Source organism: Psammomys obesus, unplaced genomic scaffold (genome assembly GCF_907164565.1).
Source record: "Psammomys obesus unplaced genomic scaffold, mPsaObe1.curated_primary_1811, whole genome shotgun sequence".
In the NCBI taxonomy this organism is placed as follows: domain Eukaryota; kingdom Metazoa; phylum Chordata; class Mammalia; order Rodentia; family Muridae; genus Psammomys; species Psammomys obesus.
In genome coordinates, this window is record NW_026594428.1 from 14,713,741 (window position 1) to 14,733,573 (window position 19,833).

The window sequence follows — 19,833 nt, forward strand, 5'->3', positions numbered from 1 at the left end:
TGAAAAAAAGAAAAGAAAAAGAAATGTTGTACAAAAGAGGTAAGGGCTTTCCCTGGCACTGACCCATTTGTGGTGCAGGGGAAGGGGGGGAAGGGGTCGGGGGATGGAGGCAAGGACTCCAGCACTGGCATCCGAAACCCCAGCTAGGCCTTCCTAGCAACAAAGCCCTCCTGAGTCCTTCTATAGTGGACTGGACCAAGAGTGGACTTGCATGCGAATTGTCAAACCATCCTATCAGCACTGGCTTTAGAGCAGCGACTCTAAGCCTTATGGAAGCCCTGAGACAGGACACCAGTTCACTCCCACCTCCCTGTGACAAAACTCAGGTTCACCCAAGTCAGGCAACAGAGCAGCAGCTGTTTAAAGACCCTCGGCCTGCTGAAGCAAAGCTGGTAGGAGTCAGGGGAATCTCTTTCCTTCCGCTTGAGGGTCCCCCCTTTGGCACATTCCTTTTATCTCCATCCGGGAGGACATAATACCAGGGATGGGCCACCGAGAGCAAAGCATTTCCTCATTCTTGAGAAACAGCTTATATTATGAAACCAGCAGATTTTGGGATATGAGCAGCTGCAATGCAGAGTGGACTTCTTCCTATTGCTCTCAGCCACTATCACCGAAGATGATAGAAACTGTTTTTCCAGCAAGTGGAAATGCAAATTCCCAGATAATAGAAAATGAGTATTGAAAGCCCTAATTATGCCTATTCCATTTGTTTCGTTTAAAGACAATGAGCAAAGAAAATATAAATACAAAAAAAAAAAAATCTCCAAGGTATTTTAATACTACAGAACTGGTGAAAAAGAAGAGTGGGCCAGTACATAGCAAACTGATGTTTAAAAGACACAAATACCCTAAGGATTATTTTTCATCCAGGAAAGAGAAACACAGTAGATATGGGGCAAGCTCACCACTGTCACTCATAAATGTGAGCATAAATAGGCCACAGAAGGAAAAAAGTCAGCCTTAATCATGGCATGAGCAAACTAAAATTATTAACAGTGGCCCTGGAAAATTCTGTCTGGCAGATGAGGTAAGATAGCAGCTTTGCTGGACAGTTTTATGTCGACACAAGCTAGAGATTATCCCACTGTGGGTGGTGCCATTCCTAGGCGGAGAGCCTAGGGTTCTGTAAGAAAGCAGGCTGAACAAGCCATGTATAGAAAGCCTGTAAGCAGCGCCCCTCCATGGGGATGCTTTCACATCATGCTCCTGCCTCCAGGTTCCAGCCCGGCTTGAGTTACTGTCCTGACTTCCTTCAATGACAAACAGTGCTGTGGAAGTATAAGCCAAATAAACTCTCTCCTCCCAAGTTGCTTTGGCCATGCTATTTCATCACTGTGATAGAAACCCTAAATACTGTCCGCATTTGTTAACATTTGACCAGAGACAACCATTACTTTCTCAGGGTAGGTGGGGTTCAATAAACTAAGGTGGGCAGAGGATAAATCCTGGCAACATCATCTTCGTTAGGTCCTAACATGGCTAGCTAGTGCAGAAGTACTTCCATAGTCATCACCTGAAAACTTGGTATTTTCAATCATGTAGATGTTCTAGGTCAAAGAACTGGAATTCTGAACACCATCTTTCATAGCTTCTCTCCATTCTTTCCTTCCTAGTATATTCTTAAAGCAGCTTGGTAAAGGGAGATAGTAATACCATTTTACAGTTAGGGGAAAGAGACTCAGAAAGACTAGGCGCCTTTCTGAAAGCTGATTGTCACACAATCAAAGGCATAGTCACACCATTTAGTTTTAGGAAATGTAATGAGGAAAGCAGGCTCAAGAAACCGCTTCTTTTCTTTTCGTCTCTGTGGTCTGAGGACTTGACTAATGCCGGGCAGCGGCTGTACCACCATCTCCAGCCCAGAGGGATGCACTTGCTTATAACGAATCTGCCCGAATTCCACATTGCTAATTTTAAGAGTAAACACAACATATCTTATATTAAAAGTGGAATTTATTAGACAATGGGAGTTTTGTATGTGCGGAGAAGTTCAGGTTGTACTACAAATTGGACATACTGTATGCCCATGTGGACAACAGTGTTCTCTTAGCAAAAGAGTGGGCACAGTGGGGACACTTCCGTCTTCCGGAACTCTATGAAGAACTTAGCCACATGACAACTTTTAGATCCTTATCCGGGAAGACAAGGTAATTGTGTGGCACAAAAGGCTATCCGTAGACATGCTCCCAAGAGAATGCCTGGGGCAGGTTATGACTCTGGAAGGTAAAGTGCAGAGCAGTGTAAGCACTCACAGAGAGGGACTTACGGAGGATGTGACGCCAGAGTCAGTAATGACGTCAGGACCCTGCTGCTCTCAGAACCAGCTGCCATTAACTAGGTTTCTCTGGGCTTCCCTTGCCTATTGAAATCATAGTTTATTCACTTTAAAAACAATGACTCAAAAAACTATACAGAAAGTAAAAGATCGCTGCCCAAGGAGCAGCTTCCTTTCCACCAGTCACCTTAACTTTTACAGCAGCACCAGAGAACGCTCTATAGCTGTGTGGGTCACACAGTTCACAGCAGCCGGAGTGGGCTCACGAAACAGCAAGGGTGTACTCACAATCACAGCACAAACAAAGGACCCCTTCACAGTCGTCACCAGAAAGTTCTTGGCTCTGCAAGATTGTAAGCCAGTGACCCAGTGCTTCCTGAGGAGGTCACAGCAGCATCTGAAACGGACACTGAAGCCCTGAGCACCTACTGCAAGGGTGAGCGCCTAAACAAGTTAGGCTGGGCCTAGGGCTTACTTCCACCATATAAACATGGGAAGTCCTCAGGGTTCCTCCTTCCTACAACACTGGAACTGCTCTAAGAATTAACCCATATTTAGCACATTTTTGGAGAACTGAACCCATACACTTTCACTGCTTCCTTTTTTAATATGCTTATATTTCATCAAGCCATAACTCACTAAGTTCAGTACAAAAAAATACTTAATTAAGCAATTTGCTACTTTAAGATCTCTAGGGGGCTGGAGTGATAATTTGGCAGCCAAGCACAGTGGACTAGAGTTTGTCTCCTAGCACCCACAAAGCAGCTCACAATGCCTGTAACACCAGGTATGTATGTGCTCCACAGATATACATGCAGACAAAATACAGACACATATAAAATTAATAAATATTTTAGTAAAAAGAGCTCTAAACAAAAACCAACTTGGAATTACTGCTACAAAGAACCTCCAAAACAAAACTCATCTTAACAAAGAGAAGAGAATTCTTTTCTCTACATCTCAAACTTTGTTTTTCCTTTGGGAATACATTTTACTTGCTAAGAGTTCCTCTCTCCGTGTTTAAGCTGTTTCAAAAGCCTACTGACCCCTAACATATCAAAGTCTAAAATATGGATGTGTCCACTGTAAGTGCCACTGCAATGTTTCAACAAGAAGCAGGCAAAGATGAGTGGTTGAGACAAAGCTGCTCCCCTTTCTTATCCTCCCAGTGCTTAACTAAGGCAAGATACTCTGTTCTTGAAGAAAAGATAGGTTTTGATGAATGAAGCTTTAAACCTAAAATGTGATTCTTTGTCAGAGAGACAGACCTGTCTAGATTCATCTGCCACACCCAGTCGTAGTAAAGCCAGGCTAGCAGTTGCCCAACACTCAGGGCCTCTGGAAACGCTGTTCTGGAGCTGTTAGCACAGAAGCAAGAAGGTCTAGGACAAGGTGATCTCATGGTTTGGGGCTGTGGCTCTGTGCCTGCCTCATACCCTGTCCTTTGGAGAAGCCTCTCTCCCTGCCTACAACATCTGATGGCAAGCTTCTGTGGTAGAGCAAACTCCCTGCAGAATGAATAGTCTGAGAGGATTCAGTCTTCGGAGTGTTGGTATAGCTGCATGAACAGGTGTGAGCATGAGCTAAGAGGCAAGGAACTATTCCTCCCCTTTACTGACCACTCATATCTGTTACACAGAGAGACTGATGCACACAGATGGACTGAGTGGGTGGAATACTATCACTCAAAAGTAAGAGGAGGGGCACACACACACACACACAAATTAATGCTTAATTAAGTATTTTTTTTTGTACTGAACTTAGTGAGTTATGGCTTGATGAAATATAAGCAGATTAAAAAAGGAAGCAGTGAAAGTGTATGACAGTGTATGGCAGTGTAAGCAGCTGGGTACCCAGTTCATGGGTGTAGAAGGTCTATTCTGAGCAAAGGAAACTGCTAAGCACCTGATGTTTGCAGCTGCATCAAATGACTCAGATATGGAAGTGGGTGGCCAGGGGGGAGAGTAAAAGCAGTAGACATGTTTCTCTAGCTACCCTCGATAGAGCAAATGATGCTTTTCAAGAGAAGAATAAGGGATGTATACTAGGAGGTGGCTGCCAGAATGCTGACAACAGAGGACATCACTCAAGAGTGGCACCAGGAGGGGGTGGAGCACCTGTGCCAACAGGCCTGCCTCAGGCCTCTTGCTGTCCTCTTTAGGCCACATGCCTGCCCCTCTGTGTCTGAGTCAGCTTGCTGAATCTTCAGCTTTGTCTGAGTCCTAAATACCTCCTGGATTTATCTTTGCTCAAGTAAGTCCTTTAATCTACAAATGCATTTATCAATCCCTTTGCTGACTGTTGGTAGCATCCTTTTCTAAATACTTCTTTTTACTGATTTAGCTAGCTCATTGAAACAGGTAGCTGCTGACATGCTCAATGCTGCTGTGGGTAATGTGTCCATTAGAGGGAAGTGAATGGAACAGTATCTGCTTTCACGGGGTCTCAGTTCTAGGGGCACTTAATAGCACTCTTACTTCAGTAAACGCTTTCAGTTTTCTGATAAACACTTGGGTGGGGAAACTCCCAGGTTTGGTGCATACTTTGTCTCACTACGGAACAGTAGCCGAGGGCTCAAACATCTTTATATCAGAACATATCATATCAAAACAGGACAGTATTTCCACAGACCAGATCTGTGACTACTGAAGAAACTCATGTTTCTAACAGACCTTCTCACAGGTGCCATTTTCTGCTTCTTGCTTGTAAGACTTCATGATATTCTATCTACAATTACCATGCTTGGTCTGAATTTGGATCTGTACTACTTAGATAGATTCATGTATGTGTGTGTGTGTGTGTGTTCGTGTGTGCGTGTGTGTGTATGTGTGTTGGGGTGTTTGTTTCTTTGTTTGAGACAGTTTCTCCATGCAGCCCTGGTTGTCCTGGAACTCATTACGTAGCTAAGGTTGGCCTCAAACTCATAGCTATCTGCCTGCCAAAATGAGCACGCCACAAACCCCCACTCAGATGACCTGTTTTGAAAGCAGCTTCCCTCTATGTTCCATACAACTGAGGAGACTATGCTTGTGTGACTTCTCCGATCAAAGACTCATACTGCCTGTCAGTATCACAACCAACGCTCCAACTCCACAAATCCTGTGTTCTGAGCACCCTCCACCCGACTCTGGCTTCCCGAGCACATTAACAGAACTAGGAATGGACAAGGCAAATGCCGGGCCTGTCACTACGGAAAGCTCAGAAGGGCTGCTGTTTCCAGCTGTGAAGTGGAAGCCACCAACTACCCAGCAAGTACAACAGAGTCATCAAAGACAAACTTTCAAAACCACTGCCTTTACAAGGGTAAACTGACTACATCAGTTTCTATCTAGATGGTGGTCTGCTCATTCTGAAATTAACTGAACCTCACCACACAGCCTAGCAAGGGCTAGGTTGACACAGGTTTGTTAAAACTGCCTTCCAACCCGGCCACCAGGATATTCAGGGCACTGTTGTACCTGTGCAACTTCCTCAAAGTCCTCATGGCGCTTCTGCAATGCTCTGGCCCGGTGAAGGGATTTACCCACACCCGTGTGTTTACTCAGAAATGCTTCTCCATGGTTCTCGATCCAGTCCAGCACCTGCAAAGAAAACAGCCACATGGGCCATAAGCATGGCGTCCACTTTGCTCACTGCTCAGGCCTATCTAGGAAAGGCTCATTTCTTTTTAAAATTCTAGAGCAAACATGAAGCAAAACAAAATAAATTTAGAAGATGTTTCTGAATACTGATTTAACTCACTCTGTAATTAAATCTTACATCAGCTTCTCCACAGGGTTTGTAACCAGCTTTTATATTAAAAGAGCAAATTATTTTCTATATAAACATATATAGAAAATATATATGCATTTATATATATTGCATATAATGATGATTACATTAAATCTCATCTTACCTGAGGCATGACAGAGCCACCAAACTGACTGGTTTTTGTGTAAAAGGGTAGATATGGCACTATGTGAGGCCAGGTAACATTTTTTCATGGTTCAAAATCTTTTAACTTGGGTGATTCAAGGTAAACTATGCAGTGATTTTTTTTAAATTTAATCTCCTTTTTAGAAGATTCCAAACAAAGAAAACCTAAGAAAACACAGCACTAATGCACTCTGTACTGAGGGAGGATAACATATCCTATAAGCTGTGAGGTGGTACAAGAGCCAGACATGCTGCGAACTTTGTAACACAGCTCCCTGGGAGGTGAACTTGAGAAATCACATGACACTAACACTATCTAACACGTATTTACATTGCATCACTTAGTCTTTGATGCGGCAGAAAAACAAGTACGTGATCTCTTTTAAAACATTCAGCTAAAACATTACAAATCCACAACATAGATTTGCTAGTATACTGTTAAAGATGGGTCATTTATACTGTACCTGTTTGTGATTATGGTGCCATCCTATTCTGTTAGGATAACAAAATACTTTGAACTGGATAATTTATATGTGACAGAAATATCTGCTCACAGCTTAGAAACGAGTAAGCCCAAGATTAAGGTGCCAGTGTCTAGTGAGGGCCTGTTCCTCAGACTGCAGCTTCCCTGGGTCCTTACACAGCACAGGAGTTGAACAAAATCTCCCAGGCTCCTTTTCTGAAGGCATTAATTCATCCGTGAGGGTGAAGTCCTTGTGACCTAAGCACTCCCAGCACTTGCTGTCCACAGCGACTCTCTGGCAGTTGTCTGCATCACCCTTGTTCCTTGGATCCATCTGTATGCTGTCAGTATGGCCTAATTCATCAACCCATTCTGCTGATTCTGTCTCTGAGAGGCACCACATTTCTGCCTCTTTGACACCTGCCCCTCTGCACACAGATCTGACTATATGCTTGGAGGAAGTTCCATAGTTTCTCTAAGCTTCCGTTTCCCTCCCTGATAGCAGTGATAATCAAACCCAGTAGAGAATTTAAATGTGTCCACATGAACCGTCGCAGCAGCCACAAGACAGATGCACAGCATGCCTGAACATCTGGGCTTGCCGCCATCTAATTTTAAGCTCTTTGATGGCAAAGGCTGTAAATACTCCATCGCATCTGACTACTACTCTTTGCATGGCATTGTTGTTGCTGAAATCAGAAACACAGCAAAAGAACCTGTAGGCAGAACTGCCCGACCCACCTGCTGCCCAGGTTTAGAAAGCATGCCTCATTCCCTTCTGAAAAGCAATGTCTCAACCTCGGACGATTTAGTGACTATCTCAGAGAATGTGGGCAATGCCACACAGCAGTGGGAAGTCGACCGTGAAGCCGCACAGCTTCAGGACAGCATCCTAGCTGGACAGAAGTTCCCGGAGAAGCATAGACTTTGGCTCTAGCTAATTTCAGTGCATGACATTTTTATTTGTAAGTTCTTTACAGTAAAAGTTTTAATAAACAAAATAAGGTATTTTAAGCTTGAAAAGGGTTCAGAAGTACAAAACTAACATCTAAAAGCTCCAACCTATCACCTACCTCTAAGAAACTCTTAGAGGAGTGTAGTGCATGGGAAGACTTTAAAAAACAAAACAAAAACAAAAAAAAAAAACCACCCAACTTTTTGCAGTATATTCTATATATTCCTTAACTTAACAATAACAACAAAAGCAAACCAAGCAAACAAACAACCAAATTAAAGAAAACAAAACAAAACAAAATAAAATAAAACAGGCCATGAGGAAGACAAAAGCTTGACAGTTACTGTCAACTCACAGAGCCTTGATGTAAAGCCATTGCTTTATAATGTCAGAGAGAAACATTTGCTAGAGAGGATAATCACTACATTTTAATTTTTATTAAGCCTAAAAAAGTATTTCAGGAAGTATAAGCTTGGAAATAAAAATCTATCGTGAATGGCTTTATGAAGAGTGATAGCAGGCATTTTCCCTTTAACAAAGGTTATTTCAAACAGAAACGTAAAGACACTGATAATACTGTGTTTCTAACAAACACAAAAGCCATTCAAGTGGTGTACAAGTACCAAGCATTTTATTAAAGTAACAGCAGATGGTTATGGAATCCTGCTAACCGGCTGAGTCTCCCACAAGGCTCCTGTCTCTTTAGCAAGTCTGGATGGATTTTTCCTTCTTGACAAGGAGATTATGGATTAACATATTTATTGAAGTAACAACATCTTAAACACATGTGCACAAACCCTTCAATTTAAATACAAAAGATCAGTGTGGGAATTTTATCACCCCAGCCCAGCCAGCCATCTCTGATCACACTTGTAGCCAATGGTTGTCAAGTCTGTGCCATGAAAAAATCCCAGCCCCACAAGAAAGGCTTATATAGGTCTGCCCTTCCCTAAAGTTGGAGAACAACTCAAAAGTTAGTCTTTTTCCCCAGCTACTGGTGCAGAAGCAGAACAACAAAAAAAAAAATCCAGGAGGCAAATTACCATCCTCCTCCCCATGCAGAAGGCAGGGTGTACACATCAGTGCCCTCTAATGGACACAAATGACAACTCAAAGGTCCAGGCACTAAAACCACATGGCATCACTTAGATACTTAAGCTAAATGTAAAGAAAAATATTGATGGTGTGACCTGACTCCTGTAATGAAAAGGAAATCACTGAAAAATAACAATCTTGCAAGTGTGGTTATATGAACTAATAGTTATCTTGCCATCTGAGCACGGGCTGTCAAAGCAGGCCTGGCATACAGCTATGCATACAGTATTGGCTGGACTTCCCAATGAACTATGAGCAGGGTCAAACTGACTGCGTCATTCTCATTTAGCAGAGTCAGGAAGGGTACTGGTCACTGTGTGGAGGAGCCAGTGTGTGGGGAAGGAAGGCAGCTTCCCAGAATTTTTCTTAAGCTTTTGTTATTGCCTCTTTTTGGGTTGGCACAGCTGACAGGCAGGTGCTGGTACAGGCAGGAAGGAGAAATCCATTCCTGCATCCGAACAATTCAGACTACTGGAGAGAAATGGCACTGCCAAAGTAGAGACCTAACCTGGGTCAGGGCCAATTAGTGAGTGCTCAGGACAAGCCCCTGATACTTTCTTCTGCTCGCGGGACAGGGTTCTGGTCATTTTAAAAACCATATCCAATCTGAAGATCAGTTTTCTGTAAAAAGGTCCCACCACCTGATCTACCAGGATGTATCTCTCAGTGATTATTACTCTAAGAACTTGTGGAAAGTATTAAACCTTGTCAAGGAGAGCAAGCCTCACAGGGCGCCTCCGTGTGTACATGGCTTTGAAAACACTCGTGCATCTGATTATTGGAGGCGGCCAGACTTCACTGCAAGTGTCACATATCACATGCTCTATTCTTTCTAAACTTTGAAGACATCGTGGGCCCTAAATCTGTCTCTTCCCTGGAAGCAGTGTCTGCAGACTTTCACTGCTGTCCCTTTTGAGCTAGAAACAAGGCTCCAGGAAGTTAGCTCAAGAGAAACACTTGCTATGCAGAGTTCGACCTAGTGTGTGCTCTCAGGCAGCAGCATGCTACACAACAGGGTAGAAGGTCTGTCTGCAAGCTGCGGCAGTATTTTTTAACTGGATTTCCATCTCTAAGTGGAATTGTGCATGTATACATTGTTGGGGATGGAGCCCAGGACCTTCCCTGTGCTAGGTAATAATACTACCCATGGGCTACACTCCCAGCCCTTCCCACTGTTTTAAAGACACACAGTACACAATAACATGTTTATTTTTTGAGAAAGTTCTTCATGGTATAGCCCAAATTATCTTAGGACTCACCATGTATGTGCAGGCTTGCCTTGAACTGGCGGTGATTCTCTGCCTCAACACGCCAAGTTAATAGTGTTTTCTGTCCTTTCAATGGAGCCTCCTTCTAAGTCACATGTTATGGACATAAAGATAAAGACAGCATGTAATCTGCTCTAACTGTGCATGGCCTGTGGTCTCGGGAGGCACTGACATACACAGAGTATGGAAGGCTAACGAAAGTGGGGACTCCACTATATAGCTATGGGGAAACTGTCATCCATGAAGAGGTGAGGATTTCTGAAGATGTGGTTTTCTTTGGGTCACCCATGGTCTTTAAGGAGCAGAATAAACTTATGGATTCCCCAAGGTGAACTCTGGTGCCCTCTCTTGACAGCAGCCTGTATCTGTTTGTATCTCTCCAGAAAATGGGCTCACACAACAAACACACGACCTCTGAACCCCTAGAGCACAGAGCAGAAGGGAGAAAGAAATACAGATGAGAAGAATCTACAATAGCCCAGATTTGCTCAGTCATTTAAAGAAAGTTTCTGGCTGTTTATTCTGACAGGTCTCACTGTGATTCCTGGGATGGCCTTTGTCTCCTGGCACCAGACTCTTGAGTAGCTGGGACCATCAGTGCACAGCACTGCACCAGACTGCCTGATTATGAAAACGCATCACGACAGTACAACGTCTATGCAGAAGGAAGGGTTCCGGAGGGTAATTCCAGGATGATGCCCACATGTGAGGCTATCATGAGCAAATGGACGTTCTCAGGGAAGCCTACCTGATGAGCATCTGAGGGGTAGTCTGCCTCAGGAAAGCTGATATGTGGAGCCATGTACTTTGTTGTATTGAATATCTGAATTCCAACAACCTAAGAGCCAGGCAAACTGGACAGGTGAGGCAGAAAAGCGAGTCTGAGAGCATCCTGCTTTGGGTGAGTGTTTAAATAACTGTTAATTACCCTATTTGAATAAGCGTGGGGCAGCAAACACCATTGCCTTCACATAAAACCTAAAGCACAGGCTTAAATGAAAACAGTCAAAACACAACACAATTATTTGCTATTTAATGCAAATAAGTGTTCCATGAAGGCTACTCAGTAGGAAACAGAGGAAATGAAAACTTGTATTATGTGACTGTCAGGAAATGTAGCAAAGGTCTCACTCAAACTAACAATGCCGAAGGTAAGAGCAGCTAGAAGCCAGCACTTGTGTGACCACACCCTATAACCATCCTGCAGCACTCCTGTACAAAAATTATGGGAAACTAAGCCAAACTACCCAGCTGTTCCCCTGAGGCATAGTCCCTGGGCATCTGCCACAACGCTTCTGAAATGATTCTCCTCGAGGGGAGCACTCCCTGTCTACATTTCTTGTTGATTTTTTTTTTCCCTGCAAAATATTTGCTGTTTTTGTTGTTGTTACCCCAAACAAGTAAAACACTTATGGGATCACTAACAGGCTTATTATATCCCTATAGATTATTTTCATCTGTACAAATCTGTCTCCAGGGCTGGAGAAATGGCTCAGAGGTTAAGAACACGTGCTGCTCTTCCAGAGGTCCTGAGTTCAATTTCCAGCAACCACATGGTGGCTCATAACCATCTATAGTAAGATCTGGTGTGCAGGCAGCATGTTGTATAAATAATAAATAAATCTTTAAAAAAAAAATTAAAAAAAAATCTGTCTCCAGCTAGCATCTTTCTAAAATGCTGCCCTGGGTTTTACTCATTCTGTCTCAGCTTACTACTCTGTTACCAATCTCTTGAATTTCAGAGAAGCATTTTTGCTTTTGCTGTTCTACTGTCAACACAGTTGTTTTGATTAATCTTTCTAGTTTTGAGCTTTGGCATCACAAGTCAAACCTACGTAGAGATTTCCTGATTTCATTAGCAGGTCCAAAGCATTACAAGTCAAGAAGAAGTATTTTCCTAGTGGCAACATCTGTTTCTGTGGGGTGCTAATGGAAGTACTAGCGAGTGATTGGAAAACACATTCTCCTCCTGACATCCAACCTAATAATCTGTAAATGCTAGCTGAACCATGTGAGCCTAGGGTGATGCCTACTTTCCCACATAGTATGTGCTGTTTTCAAATTCAGGTACATGAAGTTCTTGGTAGATCAGGTAGCTGGACCCTGAGGCTCTTCTGAAGAGCCTTCTTCTCGGTGTCCTCTCTTAGCCCACACTGCTGCAGCAATCACTCCCACATAACAAGGGTCTCAAGCAGACTGGCAAATTTAGACCACCCTGTGCTGCTTCCAGTGGGCCCTGGTAGAAAGTGCACTGGCTCACAACTGTGTCTCCAAATGAGATCCAAGGGAGTTGAGATGTACTTAATCTGTCCTGGCTTGCAGGTATTTTTGAACAGTTCGGAGGAAGGAGAATTGATGCTTTCACCTTGTCGTACTCACTGTCCCTCAGGCCTCTTAGGAGGCTGGCTCTACCCCAGCTTTTCCCCCAGCTCTCCATTCTTCCCCTGTTAAAAAGTAGCAGTAATGTTAAAATAATCATTGCTAAGACAGGGTATAGTGGCACACTCCTTTAATCCCAGCACTCAGCACTCTGACTAGAGGCAGGTGGATGTTTGTAAGTTCGAGGCCAGCTTGGTCTACAAAGCAAGTTTAGGATAGCCAAGGCTATGCAGAGAAACCCTGTCTCAAAGAACAAAAAAATCATTTTATATATATATGATCTTCAGAGAACTCAACAATACAAGACACAGCACAGTAGGCGAGAAGTACCAGTCACAGAACGGTCACAATAATTGTGAAGTCACCAGATTTACATTAAATGACATCCACAGGGAGAGTTCTCTCTCTCTGAGAGTTTGCAGTACAACTCCAAGTGAGAAAACACACTTAACTCTCAGGTTTCCTGGGGAGATGGAAATCTAACAACCCTGAACCTGCCTGAAACCTGCACGGGGACCCACCGAGGGACTCAGAAGGAGGAGAGTGGTTTGTTTAATCTGTTTTCTATCACCAAAGTAACAAAAGAGATGCTGATTATTCAGAAATGGACAGCCATAAAAGTCCACACATTACTAAGACCTGCTATGTACCATTGGTGGCATTACTTACCTTGTAGAAACAATAGCAACATTTAAAAAACAAAAACAAAGAAAGCACTATTCTCACAAGTCAACAAAAGTGAGAGGGAGCAATCATGACAGTAAAACTCACCCCACGTGTCAGCAGAGCAGAGCAAGTGGCTGAGAGCATCCGGTCACCATTGGAAGCCAGAGCCCCACCCTCACTGGGCCCAGTGCTCCCTGGGAAGGGCAGGCACCCACCTGCTGAACATCCTGCTGGAAGACACAGAGCTGCAGCCTCTGGTGCAGCCGGACCTTGCGGTGCTGCCAGATGTTCTCCAGCTGGCGCTGGTGGTGCAGCACCTCGTGGATGACATCCAGGACATGGTGCACGGCCTTGGAGTAGTTGGCGGAGGCAGTGAGGGAATCAGAGCTACCGGGAGTCAGGGGTCGCTGCAGTTTGTCAAGGAGAGACTTCCCGTCCTGGCTCACCTGCTCACGACACATGGGAGAGATTATTCAGGATGGACACTTTGCCCAGGCTGCACGCAGACCCTGTGACCAGGTGCACACATGCTACACACAGCCACCTGCAACCATGGGTGAATAAAGTAAAATGAAAACATCCATCAGTTATCCAATGACATCACAGACCCAAACATTATAAAACACCAGGTTAAAATCAAATTTACTTCTAACAATATAAAGCAGGAGACATTGTTTTCAATCTCTCCATATAACACGAGTCAACAAATCAGCTTGCTTTGCTAGAACTGAACTGTAAATTGAAGCTTACAACAATAATTTTCTCATGGGTTTTTTTACGAGCAAATACAGCAGGTCACCACAGTTTTGATGCTGGATCTTAAAACCTCAGTCAGAAAAAGTGGCCAACGAACACAGGTAAGAAGCAAACCTTCTCATGGACCCAGAACAATTTTATTTTACAAATTTAAAACAAAACTAAAACACCACCATTTGATGTATTAACTTTAAAGAAATAATTCTGACTGGAATGCCACCATGTTCTTATACTGTGACAGTTAACTATCAAACTGCAACGGAAAGAAAAGGTCTAGGACTAGCTACAGAAACAAGCAAAGGGAAATTCGAAGTGCAAAATAAGCAATATGTGTTTTTCCACTTGGGATTCTTCAGATTATGACTAATTATGCCACAGGCAGCAGAAGAAAAGAAAGTCACCTAATGAGACAAAACAGGGGAGTATGTATGCATGATGGGTTGCCGCAAAAAACCTCAAGACCTTCCTGCTCAACACTTCCAAACTTGAGACGGTGACTGCTCGAAGTTTTGTCAAGGGGGCAGGCATCAGGCTAGACTGCAGCTGATTTGGGCTGTGGAGGAGCTTAGAAGAGGCTGCCTACCAGGGCCTGCACACTGCTGCATCAGCACTCGGCTGCTGGCACTCCTCTAAGCCTCCCAGCACTTCAGCTATGCAACAATGGAACAAGTGCTTTTCCATGCCCTCGTGGCATGGTGGGCTGTTCTTATAAAGGCCTGACAGTCTGAAACTCATCTGATACATGCTTGGATCAAAACTTAAATCACAGTGAGCAGGTAAGAAAGAGCCCTCTTAACCAGAGACAGTGCTTGCTGAAAGAAAATGAGGTGAGAGCAACAGGAGAAATCTGCTGCCCTTGAAGCCACTGGGAGCCTGTAGTGACTGAGGGGAGACTTGGGATCCTATGACAGACTGGGAGAATGCGCACTCAGCTAAGGAGGCCATCAGAGCACAGGGAGGAACTGCCCTTTCCCCCTTCTTGTGTCTGTGCAGTACCACTGATCTCACCAGGAACATGACCATGCTTACGGAACAAAAGGCACACTGAGAGCCACTCACCACTCAAAGTGCCACACCCCCTGCCAACTCCTTCTCAGGATGTACATACACCCTGATGGAACTCATCTCTAGTGCTGTCTTTACTGGCTGTATTCACAACAGGTTTACAGTGTGGACAGTCTCAACTTGTACTTTCTTCTAGTGTAAAAGTACATACTGGGATGTTTATAAACTGGAATGTGTCTGGTCATCAATCACCTTTCTATTGTGTCCAACACACTATGGCATATATGCTACTTCTGTACATTTTGATTACATGTGAAAGATTAAATTACCTATACATTTAACTTCAGGGTGAGTCAGTAGCAATGTTCCTGACATACCCTAGGGTGTTTCTTCTCTTGAGACTCAACAGTTGCTTCAAATTACTGACTTCTCACTGAATTTGCCCTAGAAAGAATTCCTATGCTCCAGTTGTTACTTAGGACAAGGTAGCACATGATTTGAATGCAGCAGTAGCACCTGCATCAAGAACTCTGAGGCCGAACCCCTCCCTCTGCTCTGGAAAGGCCAGCACAGAGTTCCTGAAGCAAGTCCACAGTGGCAATTCTACAGCCCTTTACAAGAACAATCCTACTTCAGTTAGCTGGCACAGATTTGGTACTTAGACCATCAAACAACATCCCATCACATATATTCCAGCAACTTTGACCAAAATGTACATGTCTTTTGGAAATAAAGTAACACATAAAAAATGCACAACATGTTTTATAAAGACTGCGGCTGTTCCGCGCATAAAGATTTTAAGTGGTGCACAATAACCAGAAGGAAGTAACAGTGGAAGGCAGTTGCATGCACAACAGCCGCACAGACAAGCAAGACAATTTTTAAAAATATAAAGAAGTAAACATCAGGTGGATGGTACTCAGGGAGTGGTGTAGCCTGAACGTCCCCAAGTACAGAAGCAAGTACTAGGTGACAGGCACCCGGGCTCCAGCCCTGTCCCACAAGGCAAAGCAGCTGCGAAGAGAAAGTCAGAGTTCATTAGCAAACAGCAAGATTTTCCACAACTGTTTAAGGATCACACTGGCTCAGTTTTCACTCTGCTCTTTGTTTTCTTAGAATATGGGGCTATGGGATTTGACAGGCACTCGAACCACATTTTAAAAAGATAAACACACTATTAATATATGCATGAACTAACATAGTCTATTACCTACCTGGGCTGGGAAAATGCAAGTACTGATGAAAGCCAAGTGTAACTAGAGATAAATATAATCTTACTGTAGCAAACGTGTGTCTGTCCCTAACACTTAGGGAGAGATTTGTATAAAATCCCTACTGGCATGTTTCCTGAGGAGCTCCAAAACAGCAAAAACTCTATTATGTGGATCCTGGTAAGCTGCTCTGAAAACACACCCTGTAGACCTCCTGGGGCTGGACTAGCCTAGTTGTAGCACTTGGTGCTCTGCATTTCTCAGTAAGTCAGATCCTGAGCTGAGAGCCCTGCAGGAAGATGCTTCATTTGCTGGAAGAAGACACACCTAGACTCTACTGCTCAAGGCCTTAAGATCAACAATGACCCAAAAAGCATGCAAATACTACCCTGAGAAAGGTCAGCAAGGTCAAAGGAATGGTGTTGACATACAAGTGCTAGGAAACAATGATCCAAAGATATACGTTACAGGGGCAAAATACACAACACCACACATCCCAGCCTCAAACACTGGCACTCATTCATAGCTCTGTGAGTTGAGAGCACTATCTGCACAGATGCAATGCTACCTGCATTTTCTGTGGTTCTTTCAAAAGTCTGGTACAAGGTCAGAGTGCCTGAGCATGATTTCACTGATATATCCAACTCACTACGACAAAAACAGGAGTAATGTGGGCACAGGCCAACTAAGACAAAGTAAAGCAGGTGCTTGAGTTTTGAAAGCAGAGTCAGAAGGTTTCCCACAGCAAGTGAGAGACTAAACGTAGATAGATACTGTTCTTTAAAGACAAAATGCGTAGAGAAAGCAAAGAAGACAGAGAAAGCAGCACAGATGAGGGGCAGCCTGCTTACAGACACAACTACCCTAGGAGCCTGTAGCTTGAGAACAAGACAAAGGAGCTACTTCTCAGCTAGTCATGTACACAGCGGTTACCCTGTTACTACAGAAACCCAAGATAAGAAGTTTGCCACCTCTTAAGGACAACACAAGAAGCTGCATTCTAAAGCAAGTTTGAAAGTACTGATGGGGGGAGGGGGTAATTACTTAAAAAAACAAAGCAACTCAGTCTTCTTTCAGGGAGAAAATGTGGGGCTGAGGTAGCAGGGGAATGGTAGCCCTTGGCCTCCTAAAGAGGAGGCAGTGGAAAAGTGGATTACAGAGAAATCACACTACACATCTAGGAGAGAGCAGTGACACAAGGTGGACATATCAGATGACCAAAGAAACCAATGAAGGTTTCTTGCTGCCTCATGAGAGATTTATGAGCACTGAAAGGGAAGGCTGTTTAGAGGAACTGTAATGAAGAATCAACATCAGCATGTGTGTTTGTAAAAGACACAAACAGACACACGGAGAATTTTATATGTACATGTGTGATTGCGTAGGTGGAGGGACTGGAGGGTGGTAGGTGAGTGGGTAGGTAGGTGGGTGGGTAGATGGATGGATGGATGAGGGAATGGGTAGGCGAATGAATAGGGTATGTATGTGTGTGTGCATGTAAAAGGGCAGGTGAGTGGTGTGCAGACAGATGGCATGTGCACCTTCACATACGTATCCGTTATGCTCTTGATTCTGTTTTACAGAGCACAAAAGCACTGATAGCTCATAAGCAAGCAAGTGTTCTGCCCTTACTTTCTAACCAACGTACAACAATACAAGGATCCACCTTACTAGTTGAAACAGCTGACCCTAGGAGTGAGCAGGAAGGTGCAAGGTGACCTTGGGGCATCTTGTTATGCTAGAAAGTAAAGGGGTGTTCAAAGGACATCTGCCAAAGGTCACTGGCCAAACCTGAGCAATGTAGGTGTCAAAATAGAGTACTGGTACAACCCATAGAGTGTACGCTCTCTTAAGAGAAAGATGGAGACTGCTTCTTCCTCAAGAGCGAAAACCACCAACAAACACAGAAAGAACAGGAGAAAGTGATGAGTCTACTGAGCCAGGCAACCATGGCAGAAGTTCTGTATGGATGACAGAACATGGGACATAATGTGATGAGGACAGAGAAGCAGAAGTCCTCTGTGGATGCTGTGACATGGAACATAGCATCATGAGGAACAGAGATCAATATGCTGTATTACAGCAACCCTGTGGTAACTGTGTGAGGGTCTCTGCTGTGACATCATAATGGCCAAAACCTGCTGGGAGGGCATGCACTGAGTAGTTGGAGGTAGAGGATTACCTGGGCCTGGGGTAGAGTCTGGCTGAAAATCAAAGTTCTTTTGAGACCCTCTAAGACATCAAAAGCAGGAAAATAGATGAGCCAAGACATATTAGTGCAATATTAGACAGCATCCACGGACAAGAAAAGTCAAAGTAGAAAGCTCTGAATGGGTCTACGAATAGGTTGTCTGTATTGAGAGAGGGGCAATGGGGAGAGCAGAATTGTGGGACATGCTAAACAAGGACACGTCTGAGTCCAGGGAATGTGGGAACTAGGTGCCATTCTACCATGTTTCAATTGGTCAGAAACTACTTTGTAATTTCCAAACAAAAGAATTACACCATGTTTTCTGAAAATCTTTTCAGTTGAGTTCAAATACTGTCTTCTACAGTTTATAGTTCTGTTGTTAACATGTTGTTAGGCTTAAAAAAAAAAAATCAGTTTAAGACTTCGGCCTAGGAGGCTCTTCCTTCCCATCAAATTATTTTGGATAATTAGTACCAATTTATGCTGGAAAACAAAACAAAGCAAAACAAAACAAAACACTATGCCATAGGTAAATGTATGTTCCAAACCAAGATGCTCATGTTTTTAGGAGGTGGGAGAATAATTTGAGATTCTGTGGGTAGTTAGGAGCAGCAAGGGAGGCTGGCAACAGTCAGGTCAAAGTATTCTGGGACATCCTGTGTATTTTTCTCAGCTGCTCCCAGAGAGGAGCATAACCAGCTGTGTTGAGAACAAATGCTGCTCGATGCCTTCTTACTCTGGTAAGGACAGGGTGCAGGTGCCTGGTACAGGCCCAGCACTGGAATCAGAGGGTCATGCTGGAGAAAAAGACTCGTGTCCAAGCAGGCAATTGAAGGCTTCATCGGGAGTATCAGTGCCATTCATTTTCCTCCTCACAGGTCAGCACTACATGCTGCATAGAATGGTACCCTAGGGAAGAAACTTGATGATTTTCAGAAGCCATAATCTTCATGAGTCAATGTGATTTGAAAAATGAGAAATTCATCCAGTTTTCAGTTTGACTATACAAAAGGACCATCCCTCCTGAAAGCAGCTACTTATAAGCCCTACCTATGCATGCAAAATTGACTTTTTAATTCCACAGAAAACAGAAAATCGATCTCAAAAAAGGGAGGCTCCTGTTGGCCAAGAGGGTGACTCTAGCAGAAGAAGAGACTGCACAATATCTGAATCAAGAACAGCAGTGCTCTGCATGTTCACTTAACCTGCCCATAGACACTAGGGGTCGGGAGACCTGGGCCCAAGGACATGGCAGTGCCAGCAGTTAGTAAAGCACACCAAAATGCAAATGCCAAGTTTTCTGCAACACTGACAGGAGCAAATGCAACTCAGAGCAAGGAAGGACTTAAACCCAGCAAGCATTTATCTCCATGCCCAGCCTACTGTGAGGAGGTTTGAGGTCTTTTTCACTGAGGCATCTCAGAGTCATCAACACAGGATAATGCAGATGCTTCCTATTTAGGAGAATTGGGAAAATCTTCCGGAAAAAAAGCCCCACCCCTACCTTTTGGAGTATAACGATTATCACAGAGATAGCTTATACCAGTTAGGTTTATGTCAACTTGTCACAAGCTTAGAGTCATTTGAATGGAGGAGGCCTCGACTGAGAAAATGCATCCATCACACTGAGCTGTAGGCAAGTCTGTAGGGC

At 43.8% G+C, this 19,833-nt stretch overlaps 1 protein-coding gene across 3 annotated transcripts in view; it reads right to left on the reverse strand.

Moving 5' to 3' along the window:
* Positions 1-19,833, reverse strand: part of Trio (trio Rho guanine nucleotide exchange factor) — a 287,480-nt gene that overhangs the window by 133,922 nt on the left and 133,725 nt on the right. For all 3 annotated transcript variants that reach the window (XM_055619033.1, XM_055619031.1, XM_055619034.1), the window contains exons 9-10: positions 13,235-13,465; positions 5,737-5,859 (exon numbers count right to left, since the gene is read on the reverse strand). In XM_055619033.1, coding sequence (XP_055475008.1) covers positions 5,737-5,859; positions 13,235-13,465 — 354 coding nt within the window. The remainder of the gene's footprint in view (positions 1-5,736; positions 5,860-13,234; positions 13,466-19,833) is intronic.